Consider the following 24,004-nt stretch of genomic DNA (forward strand, 5'->3'; position numbering starts at 1 on the left):
AATTCTAAATCCAGATTAAAGTGGGAGGGGAAAATTATGGGCAGGTATTCTGATGCCAACAACATTGTGTGGTTGGTTGGTGCAAAAAATAATAATAATCCTGCACCCTTCTGGGGTGAAAGCAATCCACAATTCAACGCCTTCCTCTTTCTCCCTCTATCAGCAACCTGCAGGGGGCATCAGCATTCAGAAGTGAGTCCTTGTGATATTCTGACAGAGGTACATCCAGCAGCACTGGATTTAGGGCAGTGCAGGTGATTCCCCGACACAGGGTGTTGAGCCAAGGTGGGACAAAATGGAGAAGATCCATAGCTGAGAAGATCCCTTTGGGGCACCAAATTTTGGGCTTGCACAGGTGCCATGTTACGAAAGATTGTCAAAATCTACCCCTGCTTCCAGCCTTCAGAAAACATAAGAAGAGTGTGCTGGATCTGACCACTGGGCCATCTAGTCCAGCGTCCTGTTCTGGCAGTGGACAACCAGGTGCCTCTATTGGAAAACCTGCAAGCAGGATCCGCGCACAAGAGCAACTCTCCCTTCCTGTGGTTTCCAGAAACTGGTTTCCAGAAGAATCGCTGCTTCCAGCTGTAGAGACAGAGCAGAACCACCCTGGACACTGGCCATCAATAGCCCTCTCCTCCACGAAACTTTTCAAATGATTTAAATTCAATGAAAACTTCTGAATTATGTTGTAACTAAAAATGTGGTGGGGCCCTGGGGGGGCAGATTTGGCCCCTGGACTGCTAGTTTGTCATCCTTCAAATTCTCTTCTGAATTGTGGAGTTGGAGGGGACCCCTGGGGTCATCTAGTCCAACCCCCTGGAAAGCAGGAATCACAGCTGAAGAATCCCTGACAAATGGCCATCAAACCTTTGCCTAAAAATCTCCAGTGAATGAGACTCCACCACCTTCCAACGCAGTCAGAAAGCTCTTCTTGATGTTTAGTTGGAATCTCCTTTCTCCTAATTTGCATCCAAACTATTTAATGATAACACTTACATATAAGAAAAATAAAAAAATTCCTTCCAGTAGCACCTTAAAGACCAACTAAGTTAGTTCTTGGTATGAGCTTTCGTGTGCATGCACACTTCTTCAGATACACTGAAACAGAAGTTGCCAGATCCTTCTATATAGTGAGAAGGTGGGGAGGGGTATTACTCAGAAGGGTGGTGGGAATGGGAGATTGGCAGATAGCTGAGATGAGCCTGTTGACGACTCTTAACGACTGCAATAGGTCTTACAGGAAAAGGCAAGGGGTGAGAAGGTGAAAAATGGCTTAGTCATGTATAATGGGATAAGAATCCAATGTCTTTGTTCAAACCAGGTCTCTCCATGGTATATACTTGGTATGATATAAGAAAAATCGTATGATATAAGAAAAATGCAATCCATAATATGGTCCATGGTATGATATAAGAAAAATGCAATCCATAATATGGTCCATGGTATGATATAAGAAAAATGCAATCCATAATAACCAAGAAAACAGATTTCTTGAGGTGGGCCTTACTTTTACGTTTCTGGAATGACAATGTGAATGATGTCAGGGCAGTATTTTTTTTTAAAAAAATTGCTATATTATCCCTTCCTCCAATTTTCCAGCACAATCTATTTCATTTGCTTTCTTTTCTTCTCGAGAAAGAATAGTTTTTTGGGTGGTGGGGAATTGTAATACAGTAATAAAAGTTTAATAAAATGATTTAAAAACGAACGGGCAGAAATCCTAAGCAGGTTTCTACTGGGCTCTGTCTCTTTTTGCGAGAGCTTCTCCTGCCCTGTTGAGAAGCAACTGTTGTGTGTATGTTTTTCCCCCCCTCTCCGGAGCCATCTGGGGAGAAAAGAAGGAAAGCAGCGGGGAACGGATTTCTGGCTGCGCTGCTTTGAGAAAGACGGATGCCGAAGTTGCGCTTCTGCGCGGCGGCGGCGGGCGATTGAGACATCCTCATTAGAGGCTGGGCGAAGGGAGATAGATCTGGCCCTGGCAGGTCTGTGTGCGTCTGGAGAGCGAGGGGGAGAGAGAGAGAGAGACTTTTGCAGAGAGGGGAAGGCGTGACCAGCATGGAGAATGCCAAAGGACCTCGGAGAGAGAGAGGCATTCTCTCCCTGGCTCTGTCTTTCACACACAAATCTCTGAGCGAAGATAAGCCCGGCAGCTGAAGGTTTGGGAACAGCGCGCAAAACACACACGACACCGCACGGTGTCAACAAACCAAACCGCCTCTCCAAAAAGGGATCAAAAGTAATCAGGACCAGCGGAGCTCGCAGGAAAAATGAGGTGAGTTGCTATCAGGGAGGGGGACATCCGAAGCTGTTTTTCTTCCTGAGTCAGATCATTGCCTCCGCCTAACTCTGTAGCGTCTGCACGGACTGGCAGCGGCTGTCCAGGATTTCAGGCAGAGAGCTGGCGATGCCATTGGGGACTGAACCCCGGGGACCTTCTGCGCGCTCCTCCGCTTCTGAGCTACGGCCCAACCCGAGGGGAAAGGGGTGTCATGGAGGGCTGGCAAGGGCAGTGGGGCACCAGAGAAAAAAAATCGGGGGTGGCACAGAAGGGGCGAAGTATATTTCTAGGCAGGCGAGCTGTGCCCCGCATCTTTAGGACCCTGAGAGAAAGAGAACAGTATCTATTAATAGCAGGAAATTTGGGGGAGAGGCAAATGGGGGCGAGCTCCTTGTTTGGGGGTGCTTGCCCCCCACATCCGGCACCGACCATGGTTATCCACCACCACAATTTCTTCTATTGCACTCTTGCAAGCAGGGGCAGAGAGAAGATTCCGGTTTCTGGGAAAGGAAAAGGTTTAATTCTGGCACTCGTTGGCTCCCAATATTTCTCGAGGCGCTTTATCAGGAAACAGACGGGTGCCAGCTTTCACAAGTGACACCGGGCAGGGGTTAGACTAGATTGACACTCTGGGTCCCATTCTAGGATTCTGTGCGCTTCCACTTGAAACGCCACACATGGAGGTGTTGTTGTTGGCGTGGATGCGTGCTTGTGGGGTTTTAAACTGAACTGTGCCTCGTGCTTTCTGAACCATGTGGGGCTCATCGTCACATTTTTGAAAGCATTCCTGGTTTAAGATGTGGAACTTGAACTGGAACAAAACAGTCTCTTGCTTGCCGGAGCAGCCTTCTGTCTGGAAGATCCTCTTAGGTTTGCATCTCTCGCTGTCCCAGACAGAAACCAGGGAGAAAACAAGCCAGAAAAAGTTGATACCTGCCCTGATCTGATTCGAGGTTCCCTTGAGTTTCCTGGCACTAGAATGCACCCATCCCCCCTGAAAGCGCAGCTGGATTTAAACTGGAGCGAAACTTTTGAAACAGAAAAGGCCAACCTTGGCAGGAATGAACCCCCCCTTTTTAAAAAAAAAGAAGAGGAGGGGGAGGGAGGGAGGGGAGGGAGGGGGAGGGGGAGAAGGAAGGCTCCCTGTTTCTAACCTGTTTAAGGCACGCTCAAGCTGCGCCCCACATTTTAACACAAAACCCTCTGCTTCTCTTGGGGTTAACAAAACAGAGAGCGCACGCTCAAGCCTAAGGGTTCAACTAAGTTCCACTCAGAGTAAACATATTAAAATTAATGGATCTAACGCAGACTGTGTACACACTGTAAATTTAAAGGACAATTTCTCCCCTCCAAAAATCGTGGGCACTGTAGTTTGTGAAGGGGTTGCTGCATGGAAGAATAACTGTGACAGCGGCCCAGACTGCTTTGATGGAATGAATGTGCTCTGAAAGTATAATGTGTGTACAGCATTGTCATAATCCAAAATCAATAAAAATAAATGGCTAACTGAGGTTCTGCCTCCCCCCACAAACAAAAGGCCTGCCCCCCCAACAAAAATCCCATGCTTGTCATGTTCATTTTGTGGGTCTACTTTGAGTAAACTTACCTGACTGCCACCCAATATCAAGAGAGCAGCAAAGTTTTGAATTACACAGACGACTTCTTCAAGGGAGGGTTGCAAGATTTAAGGTTTCACATACAGTGGTACCTCGGGTTAAGTACATAATTCGTTCCGGAGATCCGTTCTTAACCTGAAACTGTTCTTAACCTTAACCTGTACCTCGGGTTAAGAACTTTGCTTCAGGATAAGAACAGAAATCGTGCTCCGGCGGCACGGCAGCAGTGGGAGGCCCCATTAGCTAAAGTGGTGCCTCAGGTTAAGAACAGTTTCAGGTTAAGAACGGACCTCTGGAACGAATTAAGTACTTAACCCGAGGTACCACTGTAAATAGGTACTGCTGCAATGGGAAGGTAAATGGCGTTTCTGTGCACTCTGGTTTCTGTCATGGTGTTCTGTTGCACCTAGAAGCGGTTTAGTCCTGCTGGCCACATGACCCAGAAAGCTGTCTGTGGACAAACGCCGGCTCCCTTGGCCTGAAAGTGAGATGAGCGCCGCAACCCCAGAGTCACCTTTGACTGGACTTAACTGTCCAGGGTCCTTTACCTTTTTTACCTCAAATCCACAACTCTATGGTCCTATTATTCCTGTCCAGAGGTCCTTATCAAGCTGGCCTCATCATCTGAGATGAGGTGGGTAAGAGCAGGGGGAGGGGGTAGAGAGATTTACACATTCGTAGGGATGAGAGGGAGCGACGATGGCAACATTTGTGCCTTCATTGCAGTTCTGTTGGCAGTCAGGATCCAATGGCAGAAAGGTCATTGGAGAGTTTGTGTATGAAGGTAGCAGCACTAAGTTGTTTTCTGGTCGCTGTTTTGTTAATGTAGTTACTATTTTACAGATTATAAATGCTGTATTGTTTTGCCAGTTATATAATATGACTTTTGCTTTCATTGTGATATTCTGCTTATTTTTCTGTTGTTGCTTTGTTAAAATAATAATAATAATAATAATATAATATAATAATATTAATAATAAATAAATAATTTATTATTTATACCCCACCCATCTGGCTGAGTTTCCCAGCCACTCTGGGCGGCTCCCCAGCCACTCTGGGCGGCTTCCAAAAGAATATTAAAATACTATAATACATCAAACATTAAAAGCTTCCTGAAACAGGGCTGCCTTCAGATGTCTTCTAAAAGCCTGGTAGTTGTTGTTCTCTTTGACATCTGGTGGGAGGGTGCTCCACAGGGAAGGCGCCACTACCGAGAAGGCCCTCTGCCTGGTTCCCTGTAACTTGGCTTCTCGCAGTGAGGGAACCGCCAGAAGGCCCTTGGAGCTGGACCTCAGTGTCTGGGTAGAACGATGGAGGTGGAGACGCTCCTTCAGATATACTGGACTGAGGCCGTTTAGGGCTTTAAAGGTCAGCACCAACACTTTGAATTGTGCTCGGAAACGTACTGGGAGCCAATGTAGGTCTTTCAAGACTGGTGTTATATGGTCTCGGCAGCCGCTCCCAGTCACCAGTCTAGCTGCCGCGTTCTGGATTAGTTGTAGCTTCCGGGTCACCTTCAAAGGTAGCCCCACGTAGAGCGCATTGCAGTAATCCAAGCGGGAGATAACCAGAGCATGCACCACTCTGGCGAGACAGTCCGCAGGCAGATAGGGTCTCAGCCTGTGTACCAGATGGATCTGGTAAACAGCTGCCCTGGACACAGATTTGACCTGTGCCTCCATGGACAGCTGTGAGTCCAAAATGACTCCCAGGCTGCGCACCTGGTCCTTCAGGGGCACAGTTACCCCATTCAGGACCAGGGAATCCTCCACACCTGCCCACCTCCTGTCCCCCAGAAACGGTACTTCTGTCTTGTCAGGATTCAATCTCAATCTGTTTGCTGCCATCCATCCTCCAACCGCCTCCAGACACTCACAGAGGACCGTCACCGCCTTCACTGGTTCTGCTTTGAAAGAGAGGTAGAGCTGGGTATCATCCGCATACTGATGAACACCCAGCCCAAATCCCCTGATGATCTCTCCCAGCGGTTTCATGTAGATGTTGAAAAGCATGGGGGAGAGGACAGAACCCTGAGGCACCCCACAAGTGAGAGCCCAGGGGTCTGAACACTCATCCCCCACCACCACTTTCTGAACACAGCCCAGGAGGAAGGAGCGGAACCACTGTATGACAGTGCCCCCAGCTCCCAGCCCCTCAAGACGGTCCAGAAGGATGTTATGGTCGATTGTATCAAACGCCGCTGAGAGATCCAGCAGAACTAGGAAACAGCTCTCACCTTTGTCCCTAGCCCACCGGAGATCATCAACCAGTGCGACCAAGGCAGTTTCAGTCCCATGATGAGGCCTGAATCCCGACTGGAAGGGATCCAAATGGTCTGCTTCTTCCAGGCGTGCCTGGAGTTGTTCAGCAACCACTCGCTCAATCACCTTGCCCAAGAATGGAAGATTTGAGACTGGGCGATAGTTGGCTATCGTGGCTGCATCCAAAGATGGTTTTTTAAGAAGCGGTTTAATAACCGCCTCTTTCAGCGGGTCTGGGAAGGCTCCCTCACGGAGGGAAGCATTCACCACCCCACGAAGCCCATCGCCCAGTCCTTCCCGGCTAGCTTTTATAAGCCAGGATGGGCAAGGATCAAGGAGACAGGTGGTTGGTTTCACTCGTCCAAGCAGCCTGTCCACATCCTCGGGGGTAACAGATTGGAATTGATCCCACACAACTTAACTAGACAGGACTCTAGCACTCTCCCGCCCCAGCCCTGCTCCCACGGTGGAGTCTACCTCTTTCCGAATCTGAGCGACTTTATCTGCAAAAAAACTTTGCAAAGTCATTGCAGGAGATCAATCAAGTGTTAAAAACAATACAGCATTAAATATTAAAAACTTCCCTAAACAGGGCTGCCTTCAGATGTCTTTTAGAAAGAAGATAGCTGCTTATTTCTGTGAGAATGTTCTGGGGTGCAGGAGAGGATATATTGACTAATTATATCCTTATCCAACTTGTGCTAACAAGTTCCCAAAATATCAGCAGAGTTTATAAACATTCCCCTTTAGGTTCGCAACGGTAACGTGTGCACAGGTTCGCTAGAACCTCTATAATAATTGCTCTGGTAATTTCCCCCTTTGTTCCCTCTTAAAATACAAGACACGACACAGTCTTTATAAAAGTATAAAAGAGTTTACTCACGTTCTGTTCACAATATGATCCCAGAAGGCAGACAGCTTTAAAAGGTTACATACATTCAGAATCTATCTTGTAGCAAGATAGACCTTATCTCCTCTCTTGGCTGGGAGCCAAGAGAGCATCCTTGGATGTTTCCTCATCAAAGGAAGATGGCAGAGAGAGAGAGTGGCTGCCTGCCCTGTGCTTTTGTCATTACCTGCACAGGTGAGGCCACACCCACCTCTGGTCACATGCAGAGGAAGTCCGTCCCCAGGAAGTTTACCTGCTTGCTGTACTGACATCCCTCCCCATGTTCTAACATGTACACTCTAGGAATGTTGTCATTGACTGCTCCTGTGTTTACATCCCACAATTTCCTTCACATCTGAAGGGAGGGTGTTCCACAGGGCGGGTGCCACTACCGAGAAGGCCCTCTGTCTGGTTCCCTGTAACCTCACTTCTCGCAGGGAGGGAACCGCCAGAAGGCCCTCGGAGCTAGACCTCAGTGTCCGGGATGGACGTTGGAGGTGGAGACGCTCCTTCAGGTATACAGGACTTGTTAACAGTGCCTTATAGATTGTAATTGTTTCGCTGGTTGTTATGTTAATTATTCCATATGGTTCATGCTAAATTTGTGATGCTCTATTACGTTCCATTGTGCTATTGTTACTTATTGTTTGTAAGCCCCATTGGGATTCATTGGAATTAAAAGTGACGTAGAAATATAATAGATCTAAAAAATCAGCCCCCGAAGACGCTTCTCTACATTACTGCCTTTTCAGTGGCAGGCAAATCATACAAATCCCCACCCCACAAACTTTTATAAATATACTAGAAATATTATCCATAACGTGCCCAAAAGTCCTATGTAATATTTATTTTGCTTCATCTACGAATCGTATCCTGTGGAACATCCCGAAGCGATTAAGAATAAAAACGTCATGAAAGCATCCATAAAAGAATCAACAATAAAAACATATAGAAATGGTTTCAAATCTGCTACAGATGCTGGCTAGGATATAAAAAAAAATCCACTTAAAAGGCATATATGGATACGTGTTAAACATATGTATTAGAAATATTATTCATAGGGAGAATAGGGCAAGGGAGCAATCCTATGATGGGTTCCACTGGGCATCCCAGCTCAACCAGTGTTCATTCCCCAACTCCAGCTACCGTATTTTTTGCTCTATAAGACTCACTTTTTCCCTCCTAAAAAGTAAGGGGGAATGTGTGTGCGTCTTATGGAGCGAATGCAGGCTGCACAGCTATCCCAGAAGCCAGAACAGCAAGAGGGATTGTTGCTTTCACTGCCGGATGCCTCTTCTGAGAAGCCTACAAGCAGGAACCGAGCAGAAGAGCAACTCTCCCCTCCTGTGGTTTCCAGCAATTGGGATACAGAAGCACCCCTGTCTCCAGTTGTGGGTGAAGAGCATAGTCATCGTTGCTCCCAGCCATCCATAGCCCTCTCCTCCTCCATGAATTTCTCTAATCCCCTTTTAAAGCCATCTGAGTTGGTGGCCATCGCTGCCTCCTGTGGCAAGGAGTTCCATAGTTTAACCGCACGGCGTGAATACGTTCTTTTGTCTGACTTGACCCTTCCAGCTTTCCGTTTCATTGGCTGGCCATGAGTTCTAGCATTCGGGGAAAGGGAGGAAAACATTTCTCTCTCTCTACTTTCTCCATGCTGCGCATCATTTTCATAAATATCTGTCATGGCGCCTCTTGTTCTGACAAGATTGGGCCAGCTAAGTTGGTTGTAGCTGTGCTCCTTCCTGGTTGGGGTTTGGATCTGGTGTAAGTTAACTTACGCCAGCTTGCTTCATGCCAGCTTCTTGCATACAGGGTTGCTGTAATGGTCCAATTTTGTCTTCAGAAGGCTTTTCCATCATGTTGTAGCCTTTGAGATAGGGAGGGAGGGAGGAGAGAGAGAGAGAGAGAGAGAGAGAGAGAGAGAGAGAGAGAGAGGCATTAGAGGACATCCCTGTCCATATATTCTGAGCAGATTTTTCCTTTGGCTTGCAGCTTCTGTGGTCAGATGGGGACTCTCAGAAGCCTACTTGATAGAAACCTCAACTCATCTGGAGGAAGAGAGTGCTCCAACTCAGCCTCGTTAACTGTCCTTGTTTTGAACTGGGTGCCAGATCAGCCAATTAAAATCTCTTCACATGCACACTATATATACCAGTTCGGAGCATCAAACCCCAGAACCCTGCAATGAATTCCTTGGATCATCAGCATGTCACTGCCTCGTGGCTCCCAAACCCTCAGTGATCCAGTTGTTTTCCTAGCCCCACAAATCCCTCCTGCAAGTACCCAAGTCCAGGGCTGGCCCATGACCTTTTGGCACCTGAGGCGAACCACAAAATGGTGCCCCCTCCCCAACAGGGAAGAAGAGGTGAGTGGAGATTTACTTCAGGAAAAAGGAGGGGAATGAAGATCGACATTGGGGTCGACTGCCCCTGTGGATCCTGCCCCCTGAGGCGGTTGCCTCACCTTGCCTCATGGGTGGGCCGGCCCAAGACCCTCCTGTTTGTGTTACTTATCAGTACATCAATTTCTGTTTTCAGCCCGAACAAGCTTTCAAAGCATAGACATCCACACAGAGGGAGATGAATCTCAATCTCCAGATTGCCAGATTTAAAAAGAGTAAATTTCTAGCTTTTGAAGAACTGAGATATGAGGCAAAATGTACAGGCACTAGTCTCCTCTCTCTTTTTGTGAGAAATTAGCTGGGGGGGGGACGACTGCTGGCAGCCACAAATTTCCACTTGGCTACCAAATTTCCAGAAGATGCATGTAGACCACTAAAGGAGACATTCTTGTTCTCCAGAAGCACCCATGTTGGGCTTTCCTGGGATCCAAGGTCAAGCTTTCTCTCGGTGTAGGTAGGTTTGAATGTGTGGGGGTGGGGCAGGGTCGGATTTAGGTTTGATGAGGCCCTCAGCTCCTGAAGGTAATGGGGCCCTTTATATGTCCAGCTGTCCTTTGCCAACAACAATTGTCACTGTTTTTTTGTGTTGAATACATGCTATATGGTAGTTGATGGACCTCATAGGTATCTAAAGTCATTTGCCCATGTTGCCCTGCAACCAGTCCATGCACAATGTAGGCACCCTATATATAGAAATGAGCAAACCAGGGATATTTTAGGGAGCAGGTGAGCAGGCAGGGCCCATGACTTACATCATAGGAGCCTACACAACACTACTCTTCAATTTCCATTTCCATGGAAGAGTAATGAAATTCCCTCTATACAAGATTGGATTCAAAAGCTGACAGAATATGCAGAATTAGATGGTCTATCAGAAAAAAATAAAGAATCAATCAAAGCAGGAATTTGTTTCAAAATGGGAGGTTTTCAAAGAATATTTGAAATATAAATATAGTAATTTAAATTCGGTTGCAGCACTCGAGGGACTTCCGTAATAGTTGCAAGGCAGATATAAGAATTAAGATATATTAAGAAAAGGATATAGTAATTTAAATTCGGTTGCAGCACTCGAGGGACTTCCGTAATAGTTGCAAGGCAGATATAAGAATTAAGATATATTAAGAAAAGGATTAATAATGATAAAAGTGTGTACTGGCAATAAATTATAAATCAAAATATGGAACAGACGGGAGGCTGGGTCTTTAGTCTTAAGACCAATTTGTGTCTTATTGTTTATTAAGAAAATTCAGTATCTATTGTTATTCCCGTGTGTAATTTGGTATTTGTGTTTTCTTTTTTCTTGCTGTATCAATAAAAAATAAAAAGGAGCCCACACAACACAAAACACTGTTGCTGCATGTAGGTTTTATTTTATTTGTTTTTTATCTTATATTTTGGAAATGTACATCCAGGTTTATTTCCTTTAATTTTTTTTTGGGGGGGGCCAAGCGAATGGGGCCCTAAGCTATAGCTTATACGTAAATCCGGCACTGGGGTGGGGGTTGGGAGGGTGCTACCTAGGGAATCATAGAATCATAGACTTCTAGAGTTGGCTGGGACTCTAAAGGTCTTCTAGTCCAACCCCCTGAAATGTAAGAATCACAGCGAAAGCATCCCCAACAAATGACCCTCCAACCTCTGCTTAAAAACTCAAATGAAGGGGAGTCCACCACCTTCTGAGGAAGTCCGTTCCCCTGTCGAACAACCGTTAGCATCAGAGAGTTGTTCCTGATGTTTAATGGTGGCTGGGAGTGGCCACCGAGACCATATAACACTGGTCTTGAAAGACCTACATTGGCTCCCAGTACGTTTCCGAGCACAATTCAAAGTGTTGGTGCTGACCTTGAAAGCCCTAAACGGCCTCAAAGGCCCAGTATACCTGAAGGAGCGTCTCCACATCCATTGTTCTGCACAGACACTGAGGTCCAGCTCCTGCGAGAAGCCAAGTTACAGGGAACCAGGCAGAGGGCCTTCTCGGTGGTGGCACCCGCCCTGTGGAATGCCCTCCCACCAGATGTCAAAGAGAACAACAACTACCAGACTTTTAGAAGACATCTGAAGGCAGCCCTGTTTCGGGAAGCTTTTAATGTTGAATAGGTTATTGTACAGTGGTACCTCAGGTTAAGTACTTTATTCATTCCAGAGGTCCGTACTTAACCTGAAGCTGTTCTTAACCTGAAGCACCACTTTAGCTAATGGGGCCTCCTGCTGCTGCCGCGCCCCCGGAGCACGATTTCTGTTCTCATCCTGAAGCAAAGTTCTTAACCTGAAACACTATTTCTGGGTTAGCGGAGTCTGTAACCTGAAGCGTGTGTAACCTGAAGCATCTGTAACCTGAGGTACCACTGTATTTTAATACAGTGGTACCTCGCAAGATGAATGCCTTGCAAGACGAAAGAGTTTTCCGTTTTTTGAGTCGTTGCGCAAGACGAATTTCCCTATGGGCTTGCTTCGCAAGACAAAACGTCTTGCGAGTTTGTTTCCTTTTTCTTAAAGCCGCTAAGCCGCTAAGCCGTTAATAGCCGCTAAGCTGTTAATAGCCGCTACGCTGCTAAGCCGCTAATAGCCGTGCTTCGCAAGACGGAAAAACCGCAAGACGAAGAGACTCGCGGAACGGATTAATTTCGTCTTGCGAGGCACCACTGTATTCTGTTGAAAGCTGCCCAGAGTGGCTGGGGAAACCCAGCCAGATGGGCAGGGTATAAATAATATATTATTATTATTATTATTATCATCATCATCATCATCATCATCATCATCATCATCATCTCCTTTCCTGTAATTTGAATCCATTGGTAGTCATCATGCTCTCTCTCTGTCTCTCCTTCAGGTACTTCCTGGTCTGGTCCCTCTGTGCCTTCCACCTCGTCAAAGCAGACACCATTGAACTGACCGACATGTTTGGGGAGATCCAGTCTCCAAATTATCCAGACTCCTACCCCAGCGATTCGGAAGTGACTTGGAACATATCGGTGCCGGATGGCTTTCGGGTCAAGCTCTATTTCATGCATTTTGATCTCGAATCGTCCTACCTTTGCGAATATGACTTTGTGAAGGTGAGCATCATTGGCTCTTGTCCATTCATTTCATAAAAAATTTACACCACTGAATTGCATAACAAAAAAGAGGAGGAGGAGGAAGCTTCCAAGTGGTTTGCAAGAAAGCTAAAACAATAAGTAAGAATTATTGACAACAATAATTTAAGGTATTTGGAAAGTTAAAATAACAACGGACCAAAACCGGATTAAAACTCACATCAACATTCTAATAATCTGGGTAAGGCATGTGCCAAAAAGAGTACAGCGAAGGCACCTTTCTGATATCAAGTGGCAAGGAGTTCCAAAGCGTAGCTGCTGTCACACAAAATGTAGCAGTTGGTCTTGGCTGGGGATGAGTAGGTTCACCCAACCCCACATTCCATTCCTTTTTTTTTTTTTTTTTTTTTTTTGCTTCAAAATTTCACTCTGCATTACTGAGCCGTTCTCTTTAATTCCCATTTACACAGATTGCACAGATTATTCCGGAGTTAAAGGATATATTGTTTGCCACACCGTTCATTTCTTTGCACCTCTTCCTCTGCTATGTTTCCATGTTGCTTGTGAATTCTTGACGTTTGCGTTTTCCAAAACACTGAAAAAATAGGCAGCTGCATGCCTGTATCAGTGTAAATCTTCTTTAGCCCCGTTTGTATCCCAGCTGCTGAGATTCACAAGTAGCGAGAGCACTGCTCCCATTGACATAAGCAGTTGCGCTCCAAAATCTGGCTAGGGGAGGATGGTCTATGGTCCGACAGAGATTTTTTCTGCAGGTTTGCACCAGACCTTTGGTTGATTGTCCTCAAAGGCCCTTTTAAAATGTGTTTGACAGGGTCATTGGTGTTAGAATTCCTGCTCCATGATTGCAGTCATGGGATTGTTGTCTTTCACGTGACAGTGTATGTTTTGACTCCACAGAATGGGAAGTGACGGAGACAGGATGTTTGTGTTACTGTGTTCCGTGAAGTGGGACTATTGTCCTTTGTTCTTTTTCTCTTTGCTATCTGATGTTGCAGTGCTCCGTGTGTGTTTATATGTAAATAAAGTAGATTAGCCAAAATGCTGAGTTGCTGAGGTCTGTTACACATGATGCACAAACTCTGTGGATGCCTAAGTGTGCCGGTGTCGGTTGGCATCTGTCGCTGTGATGTTCGGGCAGAAGAAAGGTTTTGAAGCTCCCGAACGATTGACCAGGAGGGCGGGAACATGCCAGTCGGGTATGTGTCTCTGCCAGGGTCCTACTCGAGTATAGGCTGAGCTCCTGACAATTGGAAGGTTTCTGTTTTTATTTTGATTATGTATTTTGTGTTTTTATGTTGTAATTTGTATCCTAAGGCCTGCGGTTATAGGGCGGCATACAAATTTAACAGCAACAACACATATAAAGTGTTCCTGAATATCTGTCAGGCACCACCAAGAGGCTGTTAGTCCCTGATAAGGAACCAGTTCCCCAGCCCCGAGGGAGACTCAGTGGGGGAAAGGGGCAAGGAGGGTGACTTGCCCAAACCTGGAGCCATCCTTGCCCACCATCCCACGACAGAGAGAGAGAAAGCGGGTGTGTGTCTGGAGCTAGGGATAAGGACCCTTTGCCCTCTACATCCTCTCTCAGTTCCTATTTATGTGACATTTGTTTTTCCTTCGTTCCATTTAAAACACATTCTGTCATCGTTCTGGCTCATCCAGGATAAAAGACATCTCTGGAATCTCCATTCACGCCAGCTCCCTCCCTTGCGCAACGCTCTCAGACGTAATAATTGCTTGCAGCGGTTTGGAATTTAAGTGCGCCGTTCTGTGGAGGCTGTCAAGTAACGTTGAGGACATTAGGAGCAGCCCGACTGGATAGGACCAGGGATCCCTCTGGCCCCAGTATCCTGTTTGCAACTGGGGAGAGGCCCCCAACCCAGAAGCCCACAAGTAGTGCAGATAAAAGAAAGAACTCGTTCGTGCAGTTCATGGTTAAACCGTGGAACTCCCTGCCACAGGAGGCAGTGATGTTGTTGTTGTTGTTGTTGTTGTTGTTGTTGTTGTTTAGTCATTTAGTCGTGTCCGACTCTTCGTGACCCCCTGGACCAGAGCACGCCAGGCACTCCTGTCTTCCACTGCCTCCCGCAGTTTGGTCAAACTCATGCTGGTAGCTTCGAGAACACTGTCCCACCATCTCGTCCTCTGTCGTCCCCTTCTCCTTGTGCCCTCCATCTTTCCCAACATCAGGGTCTTTTCCAGGGAGTCTTCTCTTCTCATGAGGTGGCCAAAGTCTTGGAGCCTCAGCTTCAGGATCTGTCCTTCCAGTGAGCACTCAGGGCTGATTTCCCTAAGAATGGAGAGATTTGATCTTCTTGCAGTCCATGGGACTCTCAAAAGTCTCCTCCAGCACCAGAATTCAAAAGCATCAATTCTTCGGCAATCAGCCTTCTTTATGGTCCAGCTCTCACTTCCATACATCACTACTGGGAAAACCATGGCTTTAACTATACAGGCCTATACGGAGGCAGTGATAGATGTCTTTAAAAGAGGATTAGACAGATTCATGGAGGAAAGGGCTATTGTGGCTCTGCTCTGTTCCCACCAGTGCTTCTGAATACCAGTTGCTGGAAACCACAGAAGGGGAGAGGGCTCTTTTGCTCATGTTCTGCTCACTGGTTTCCCATAACAGGCATCTGGTTGGCCTCTGTAAGAAAAAAAGATGCTGGATAATTATTATTATTATTATTATTATTTATACCCCGCCTTCCCCAGCCAGAGCCAGGCTCAGGGTGGCTAACATCAATAAAATTTCAGTAAAAACATAATAAGAAGGTGGGGAAAAGAAAAAAACAATTTAAAATACAGGTTAAAATGCAATTTAAAATGCAGCCGCAATTTAAAAGTCAAAACCATAAGGGGAGGGAAACATAAGGGTCAGACCGAGTCCAAACCAAAGGCCAGGCAGAACAGCTCTGTCTTGCAGGCCCCGCGGAAAGATGTCAAGTCCCGCAGGGCCCTGGTCTCTTGTGACAGAGCGTTCCAGCACGTCGGGGCCAGTGCTGAAAAGGCTTAGTTGAGACCAACCTAACCACCTTGTGGCTTGGGACCTCCAAAGTGTTGTCATTTGTGGACCTTAAAGTCCTCAGCGGGGCATACCAGGAGAGACTGGATGGGCTATTGGCCCTTTTCTATGTCCTTATTTTCTTGCAGTCCAAACAATCTGGAGGACGTCTGTTTGGGACTCGTGATGTATTCTGTGGCCTGAATTGCAGGGATCCCATGGGAGGTTTCCAGAGCTCCTTGGGTGAAAATCAAAAAGGAGGAGGACTTTACAAAGTGTTAAAAAGTTCGAAAAAACATTGTCAGGAGTGTGAGATGTTGGCGACTACTGCCTTGCAGATGTCTGTGTGATTCCACCTGCTTGAAGCTCTGCTTCCCAAAATAATTAAAAACGGAGAGGGGGGTGGGTCTTGCTTTGATTTTCTCTGGCTTTGTTTCTCCTTCCTAAGAGCTGCTTGCCCTTCCTGCTTACTGTCCTTTTCTTCCTCTGCATCTTCTCCAAATGCAAAGTTCAGAGCCTTATGGTAAAAAATATATATATGCATGAATATACCGTATTTTTCGCTCTATAAGACACACTTTTTCCCTCCTAAAAAGGAAGGGAAAATGTGTGTGTGTGTGTTATGGAGCGAATGCAGGCTGCGTGGCTAAGACAGAAGACAGAACAGGGAGAGGGAGCACTGCGCAGTGATCCTTCTTGCTGTTCTGGCTTCTGGGATAGCCATGCGAATCCTCTTCAGGGCAGGGGAGCCTTCCTGACTGAGAGCCCACACTGAGAGCCAGTGTGGTGTAGTGGTTAAGAGCGGTAGTCACGTAATCTGGGGAACCGGGTTCGCTTCCCTGCTCCTCCACCTGCAGCTGCTGGGTGACCTCGGGCCAGTCACACTTCTTTGAAGTCTCTCAGCCCCACTCACCTCACAGAGTGTTTGTTGTGGGGGAGGAAGGGAAAGGAGAATGTTAGCCGCTTTGAGACTTCTTTGGGTAGTGATAAAGCGGGATATCAAGTCCAAACTCTTCTTCTTCTTCTTCTTCTTCTTCTTCTTCTTCTTCTTCTTCTTCTTCTTCCTCCCGCTGCCCTGAAGAGGCTTTGTGTTGCTTTCACTGAAGCCAGAACAGCAAGAGGGATCACTACGCAATGATCCCTCTTGCTGTTCTGGCTTCTGGGATTCAGAATATTTTTTTTTCAAGTTTTCCTCCTCCAAAAATTAGGTGCAGTCTTATGGTCTGGTACGTCTTAAAGGTAAAGGTAAAGGGACCCCTGACCATTAAGTCCAGTTGTGACCGACTCTGGGGTTGCGGCACTCATCTCACTTTACTGGCCAAGGGAGCCAGCGCACAGCTTCCAGGTCATGTGGCCAGCATGACTAAGCCGCTTCTGGCGAACCAGAGCAGCGCACGGAAACACTGTTTATCTTCCCGCCGGAGCGGTACCTAGTTATCTACTTGCACTTTGACGTGCTTTCGAACTGCTAGGTTGGTAGGAGCAGGGACCGAGCAATGGGAGCTCACCCCGCCGCGGGGATTCGAACCGCCGACCTTCTGATCGGCTAGTCCTAGGCTCTGTGGTTTAACACACAGCGCCACCCGCATCCCCTGGTGCGTCTTATGGAGTGAAAAATACAGTAAATAGATCATTTGTTATTGCTGCTGCCATTTTTTTGTTTTTTTAATGTGATGGAGGTGTAAAGAAGAAAATGTTGGAACCTGCCCAGGTTGGAGAGATGACTTATCTCCGCCAATATCACTGTGTATGATTCAGACCTATCACGGGTATGACCAACTTTTTTGGGTGGGAGGTTCCCTGGAGAAACTGAGATCCCACATCGGTTGCTAAATAGCTGCTATCAGGCTGACATGAAATGTCTTGCTGCCATCCATCAGATGGGGAAATGTAAAGTTCTTTTTTGCCAAGTGCTTGTGGGCTGAGGAAGGGGCAATCCATGCAGCTGTTTCGATGGTGACTCACAAAGAATAGTACACACAGCGCTTTTTCAAACACCAAAGTATTTTATGGGTAGTACACAATGTGATCTGTTCATCACACATGCATGCAAACACAGGCATGGGCAGCTGTCATGATAGAACCCAGGGAATAGGACCCTTGGGGATCAAATATATACCGTATTTTTCCGTGTATAACATGTCCTCATGTATAGCACGCCTCCAGAGTTGTGGAGCTTTTTGCGGGGAGGCTGTCCCCAAGTATACAGTCATACCTCAGGTTGCGAACGTGATCCATGCGGGAGGCATGTTCGCAACCCGCAGCGTTCGCAACCCGCAGTGCCACATCTGTGCATGACGCGATTCGGCGCTTCTGTGCATGCGCGTTATGTCATTTTGTGTTTCTGGCATGCGCGAGCGCCAAAACCCAGAAGTAACTCATTCCAGCACTTCCGGATTCAGCACAGTCCACAACCCGAAAATGCGCAACCGCAGCATTTGTAACCCGAGGTATGACTGCACACAGAAAATCTAGAAGGAATTTGAGGTAAGACTTTAGGGAGAACCCTTGACCTCCTCCTCTGTTTGAAGGATGCTCAGGATACAAACTAGAAACCATAAGACTGTCAGGCAGGCCACGCCAGGAGCAGGTGTGAATGATGCATGGATCACGGAACTGGTCCGTCGCAATACATGGCCTGAGGTTGCATCAGTCGTCTTCCCAGGTGGACCACATAACTCTGTGAGGTCCATTCCTAGCTGAATGGATGCGAGAGGAAGGGAAGGTGCCTGCTATCTTACTAATCATTTTCCAGAAGGAAATTGTCCAGTTGCAGAGAGCTTCTAAGATGGAAGGAACTATGTCTGCCCAAACTCTCCCATCTATTGCAAATATTAGTTACGTTATTCGTTTCCTCTACATTTCTGCAACCATCTGCAATTTCTTTTTTAACTCTCTTGAAAATTCACAGCTGTTTTAACATGAATTTCTCCTGCTAAAAACAATTTTGCAAGCCGTTCCACCTGACACAAGACATTCTTGTATGTAATTTTGATGTAATATTCGTTTCTAGGCCCAGTTCCCCCTCGTATATGCTTTGGTGTGCATTTTGGTTCATATGTTTTTGTACATCAGAGAAGTGTGTATTTCTAAGGATTGTCTGTTTTGGTGCATATATCGGTTTGAGAATTGTGTAGTTTCTCATGAAAATGCAAACAAAATCAAAATTATCCTCCATCCCTAGCTGGGTGCAGAAACTTTGGGGGTGGGTGGGTGGGTGGGTGGGGAACCACTTCTGGACTGAGAGCACCCCAGGGGTTAACTGATGGGGGCAGGCTATTTTTGGAGAGAAGTGAGTCAGAGCTGACAACCAGTTTAACATCAAACACCCGCTTAGCAGACATCTCCCAGCCTCTGTAGGATTGTGGGGCTTCTGTTATGCAGCAGGAATTGCAGAGTTGTTTTGCATTTTTCAAGTCAGCAGGAATCCCAGCTTGTTAAAAAGGTCCAGACCCAGAAACGGGTGTGAAAGGGACTTGCACTCCCTTCGCCCAAGCTGTTTTCAAAAATCTGAACAAGGATCAAAGCATCAATGATGATTTTTTACACTTGTAAATTTAATCTTGACCTGGCAATTGCATTTGCTCAGAAGCCACTAGAAACTGAGTCGTAGCAGCAAGGGAGCTGTGGCCAGATTCTCACAGTAAGCCTGGTGGCAAGAGCCTGGTGGCAAGAGCGATAGCTGTTAATGTCAGGATCTATTAAAGAGCCTGTCATGGCACCCACGCCAAAATACTCATTTATTATTTTATTAGAAGTATTAAAGGATGCGGGTGGTGCTGTGGTCTAAACCACTGAGCCTCTTGGGCTTGCCGATCCAAAGAAGAAGAAGAAGAGTTTGGATTTGATATCCCGCCTTTCACTCCCTTTAAGGAGTCTCAAAGCGGCTAACATTCTCCTTTCCCTTCCTCCCCCACAACAAACACTCTGTGAGGTGAGTGGGGCTGAGAGACTTCACAGAAGTGTGACTGGCCCAAGGTCACCCAGCAGCTGCATGTGGACGAGCGGAGACGGGAACCCGGTTCCCCAGATTACAAGACTACAGCTCTTAACCACTACACCACACTGGCTCTCACCAAAGGTTGGTGGTTTGAATCCCTGTGACGGGGTGAGCTCCCGTTGCTCGGTCCCTGCTCCTGCCAACCTAGCAGTTCGAAAGCACACCAAAAAAGTGCAAGTAGATAAATAGGTACTGCTCCGGTGGAAAGGTAAACAGTGTTTCTGTGTGCTGCTCTAGTTTCGGTGTTCCGTTGCACCAGAAGTGGCTTAGTCATGCTGGCCCCATGATTTGGAAAAACTGTCTGTGGACAAAACGTCTGCTCCATCAGCCTGTAAAGCGAGATGAGCACCGCAACCCCAGAGTCATCTGCAACTGAACTTAACTGTCAGGGGTCCTTTACCTTTACCTTTTAAAAGTATTAAATGTCTTTACATCCCGCCTTCCTTCCTAAGCTGGGATTCAACATTTTAAAACTTCATAAAATACAACCTGACAATTAAAATATGATTTGCCCTGACAACAGCCTGGTGGTGATTAACATTGTCTGCACCTCAGCTTCCAAAGGCTCATCTGAACAGGAAAGTCTCAGCCTGTTGACAGAAGGATAACAGGGAGGGAGCCAAGCTATCCTCCCTTGGGAGGGAGTCCCACCATCCGGGAGCAGCCACAGAAAAGGTCCTGTGTTGTGTGACCACCATCTATGCCTCTGATGTTGATGGGATGGAGAGAAGGGGTTCACCTGAGGATTTTCGGCTTCCATTGGAGAGGAGGTCTTAGGAAAAGGGGGAAAGTGTTGCTCTGCCTACTTTTGCTTCTGGCCCCGCCCACCACTAGCACAAGACCCTGGAAAGGGAAAGCATTCCTCAGGCTGAAGAAGGCTCTCCGCCTCCGATTTAAGGAGCGGCAACAAGGAGTGTCATATTTGGTACATGAATCAGAGAAGCGAGGTTCGTTTTGGTGCAAGGAGGAAAGAACATCTTGAGCTGGGAAGCAGCTGAGCAGAGGCTTGACTCTGGAGGAGCTAAGCCAGCCCCAATTTCCGTGGCTCCTGGCAGCTCCTCAATTTGCCACAGGATCAGCGTGTCTTTGGCCAAGGCTTTGCTGCAGCTGCCACAGGGGGCCTGAGCGTTCGCCACTGCTGCCTCCTGCACAATTCTTTGCAAAACCCGTGCAGTTTCGAAACTGCCATCACAGATCGGGGTTTTGTTTGTCTTCATTCCCAACAGCACCATAGTTAATCCTCCATGTTTTTCTAATTTTGCAGCTATTCTGCCAGCCCAGCAGGCTGTTCCGTGGGGTGTGGCCTGGGCCATCTGTAGCCCTGCACTTAAATGCAATAATGAAAAAATATGTCTGGGATCTCTAACTCTCCCCAAAGAACAGCTTCATTTTATGCCTTGAGAATGGAAATATATCTGCAAGCTTTGCTCACAGAGAAAGTCAACAATCTTTATAGGGACCTTCTTTCCTCTGTGGATTACCACTGGAAATCCAACGCGGTTTCAATTCATGAGAGCTAGAAACTTATTTGTTAAATGAAGGCTGGTGTCCTTTGGAGCAATTCTGTGTCTGTTGGGCACTTTTTAAAAGGGACGTGGGTGGCGCTGTGGGTTAAACCACAGAGCCTAGGGCTTGCTGATCAGAAGGTCGGCGGTTCGAATCCCCACGATGGGGTGAGCTCCCGTTGCTCAGTCCCTGCTCCTGCCAACCTAGCAGTTCGAAAGCACGTCAAAGGGCAAGTAGATAAATAGGTACCGCTCTGGCGGGAAGGTAAACAGCATTTTCGTGCGCTGCTCTGGTTCGCCAGAAGCAGCTTAGTCATGCTGGCCACATGACCTGGAAGCTGTACGCCGGCTCCCTTGGACAACAAAGCGAGATGAGCGCCACAACCCCAGAGTCGGCCACGACTGGACCTAATGGTCAGGGGTCCCTTTACCCTTTACCTTTACCTGGGCAGGTGAGTTAGAGGAGACACAGTAGATGTTTATAAAATTATACACAGCATGGAGAAAGTGGAAGGTGGAAGATATTTAGGACAGGGTTGTACACATTCATGGAAGATGAGAAAAATATCAGCAGCTACTAATTAATAGTTAGTACTGCCTTCACAGCAGTGAATGCAGCTAGTACTGCCTTCACAGCAGTGAATGCAGCAATGCAGATTTCTGTGTCCCTGGGTAGAAAACAGAGCATCCTTGAATGTTTCGATGGGAGGAAACATTGAGAGCGGGGTGTAGCTTTCCCTCCTGCACCTAAAGGCAGTGCACTCCTAGGCTGCTTCCAGACAGTTGCTATTTTGTGCTTGGGATTTGGGCACATACCAGCAAATTAAGATTGCACAATTAGAGTAGCTTTGTCACTCTTGCACAACAAAGGCACATCCCAAAATATCTGAGTTTTTGTGGTAACGAAAGTGACGGGAAAGTGTGGGAGAAGAATGTAAGGATCAGGCCAGTGGCTCAGCTAGCTAGCTTCTTGTCCTGTGGCCAACTAGATGGCCATTATGTGAAACCTGTGAGCAGGATCCACAAGAGCCCTCTCTCATCTCATGGTTTCCAGCAACTGGGATTCAGAAGCATCACTGCCTCCCACTGTGCTGGGCCCGGGGGTAACCCGTGAAATGTGGTCCAGGACCGGTTCAAAATCCGAAGGTTCTGCTGGGAGTCAGTCCGGCAGGGCCAAGGCAGGACACGAGGCAGGAAACCAGGCAAGGTCAGGTACAGGATCTCAGGCAGGATCTGGCATACAGCAATGTTGCTCCCGCAACCTGGGGCCGGGTCCGGCAGCCTTTCATCTTTTTTGGGGTAGTGGCCGGTCCTGATCCCCCAGCGACTCACCTCCCTGTTTTGCCCGAAGGCAAGCACTCCTCCTGCGGGTACTCAGGTCTCTCCGTCTCTCAGACCTCAGTCTCTGCAGCTTGGGAGACGTCGGTGGGTGACTAGACCCAAGGGCCACCTCAGCCTCCCCTGACCCAACTGGTAGTGGAGCAGCTGTAAGTGATAGCCCAGCTGGAGGCAATGAGGTCATCCCCACATCTGGAGCCAGGGCAGGCTCAGGCCCCTGACTCGGCTCAGCTGGTGTTTGTTGCAGGGGAACCTGTGCAGACTGTGACTCTTCTGGATCAGGCCCCAGACTTGGTTCAGATGATGTCTGAGGCAAAGGATCCAGTGCAGACTGAGTCTCCTCTGTTCCAAGTCCGAGCCCCAGACCATCACACCAACTGTGGAGGCAGAGCAATCATATCTAGCAGCCTTTGACAGCCCCCTCCTCCCCCATGAATGTGCCTATTCCTCTTTCAAAGCCACCTAGGTTTGTGGCCATCACTGACTCCTGTGGCAGGGAGTTCCATAGTTCAAATGTGTGCGTGAAAGACTTTCCTTTATCTGTTCCAAATCTTCCAATATTCAGCTTCAGCCAATCAGCACAATAGGTTGTCCAGAAGCAAACTGCTCTCTGTGCATGCACAGGAGCCAAGAAACTGCAGCTTCAGCTACACACAGAAGGGGGGACAGGGGGGAGGGAGGGGTGGTAATAGAGTGGCCATGTGCCCTATTTTGTAGAGGATGGTCCTCTGTTTGAAGGCCTGTCCTGGGGGAGCCTGGCTTTAAACATCAAGAAGAAAGGAGTGCAGTGAGATCTCTTAGATGCCAGGCTGAGAAAATGCCCAACTTTTGCTGGATCAGGACAGTTTTGTTTCCAAACACTGGTGAGACCTATTTAACTCATCCCAGAATCATAGCTAAGTGGAACCTTCATGTCCAGGAGCAATATATCTCTGAATATCAGTGGCAAGAGATGCTCAATATTGACCCTGGCAAGTAGCAGATACTCTTAATCAGGCCTTCTCGGTAGTGGCACCCGCCCTGTGGAACACCCTCCCACCAGATATCAAAGAGAACAACAGCTACCAGACTTTTAGAAGAATTCTGAAGGCAGCCCTCTTTAGGGAAGCTTTTAATGTTTGATGCATTACTGGATTTTAATATTTTGTTGGAAGCCGCCCAGAGTGGCTGGGGAAGCCCAGCCAGATGGGCGGAGTATAAATACTAAACAATTATTATTATTATTATTATTATTATTATTATTATTATTATTATTATTATTATCATCATCATCAGTGGACTGAAATTGGGGGAAAAGGAGATTATGACTAAACACCCGAAATAAGCTTCTGACAGTAAGAGCTGTTTGACAGTGGAACGGTCTCTCTCAGGAAGTTGTGGACTCTCCTTCCTTGAAGGCTTTGAAAGCAGAGGCTGGCTGGCCATCTGTCCTGGATGCTTTAGTTGAGATTCCTGCAGTTGCAGGGGGTTGGTCTGGATGACCGCCAGGGTCCCACCCAGCTCTACAGTTCTATGGTTTAATGAGTTTGTGAGTCCCTGCTTGCCCTCCTGCATCAGAGAACCATTTCTCCTCCGAACCCTGGGCCTTCTCCTCCTCCCAGCCGCCTCGCCAGTCATTCCCCCTTCCCCAAAGAACCCAGGAGAGACCTC

At 47.3% G+C, this 24,004-nt stretch overlaps 1 protein-coding gene across 4 annotated transcripts in view; it reads left to right on the forward strand.

Annotated features, from left to right (window-relative positions):
- Nucleotides 1-1,813: 1,813 nt before the first annotated feature.
- Nucleotides 1,814-24,004, forward strand: part of MASP1 (MBL associated serine protease 1) — a 112,776-nt gene continuing 90,585 nt past the window's right edge. Inside the window, exons 1-2 of one of the 4 annotated variants that reach the window (XM_082224169.1) lie at nucleotides 1,814-2,275; nucleotides 12,282-12,507. In XM_082224169.1, coding sequence (XP_082080295.1) covers nucleotides 2,271-2,275; nucleotides 12,282-12,507 — 231 coding nt within the window. In that variant the 5' untranslated portion in view covers nucleotides 1,814-2,270. The remainder of the gene's footprint in view (nucleotides 2,276-12,281; nucleotides 12,508-24,004) is intronic. The other 3 variants (XM_082224166.1, XM_082224167.1, XM_082224168.1) reach the window with 3 other exon arrangements.

This window comes from Podarcis vaucheri (assembly GCF_965113315.1).
Source record: "Podarcis vaucheri genome assembly, chromosome: 5".
NCBI lineage: Eukaryota > Metazoa > Chordata > Lepidosauria > Squamata > Lacertidae > Podarcis > Podarcis vaucheri.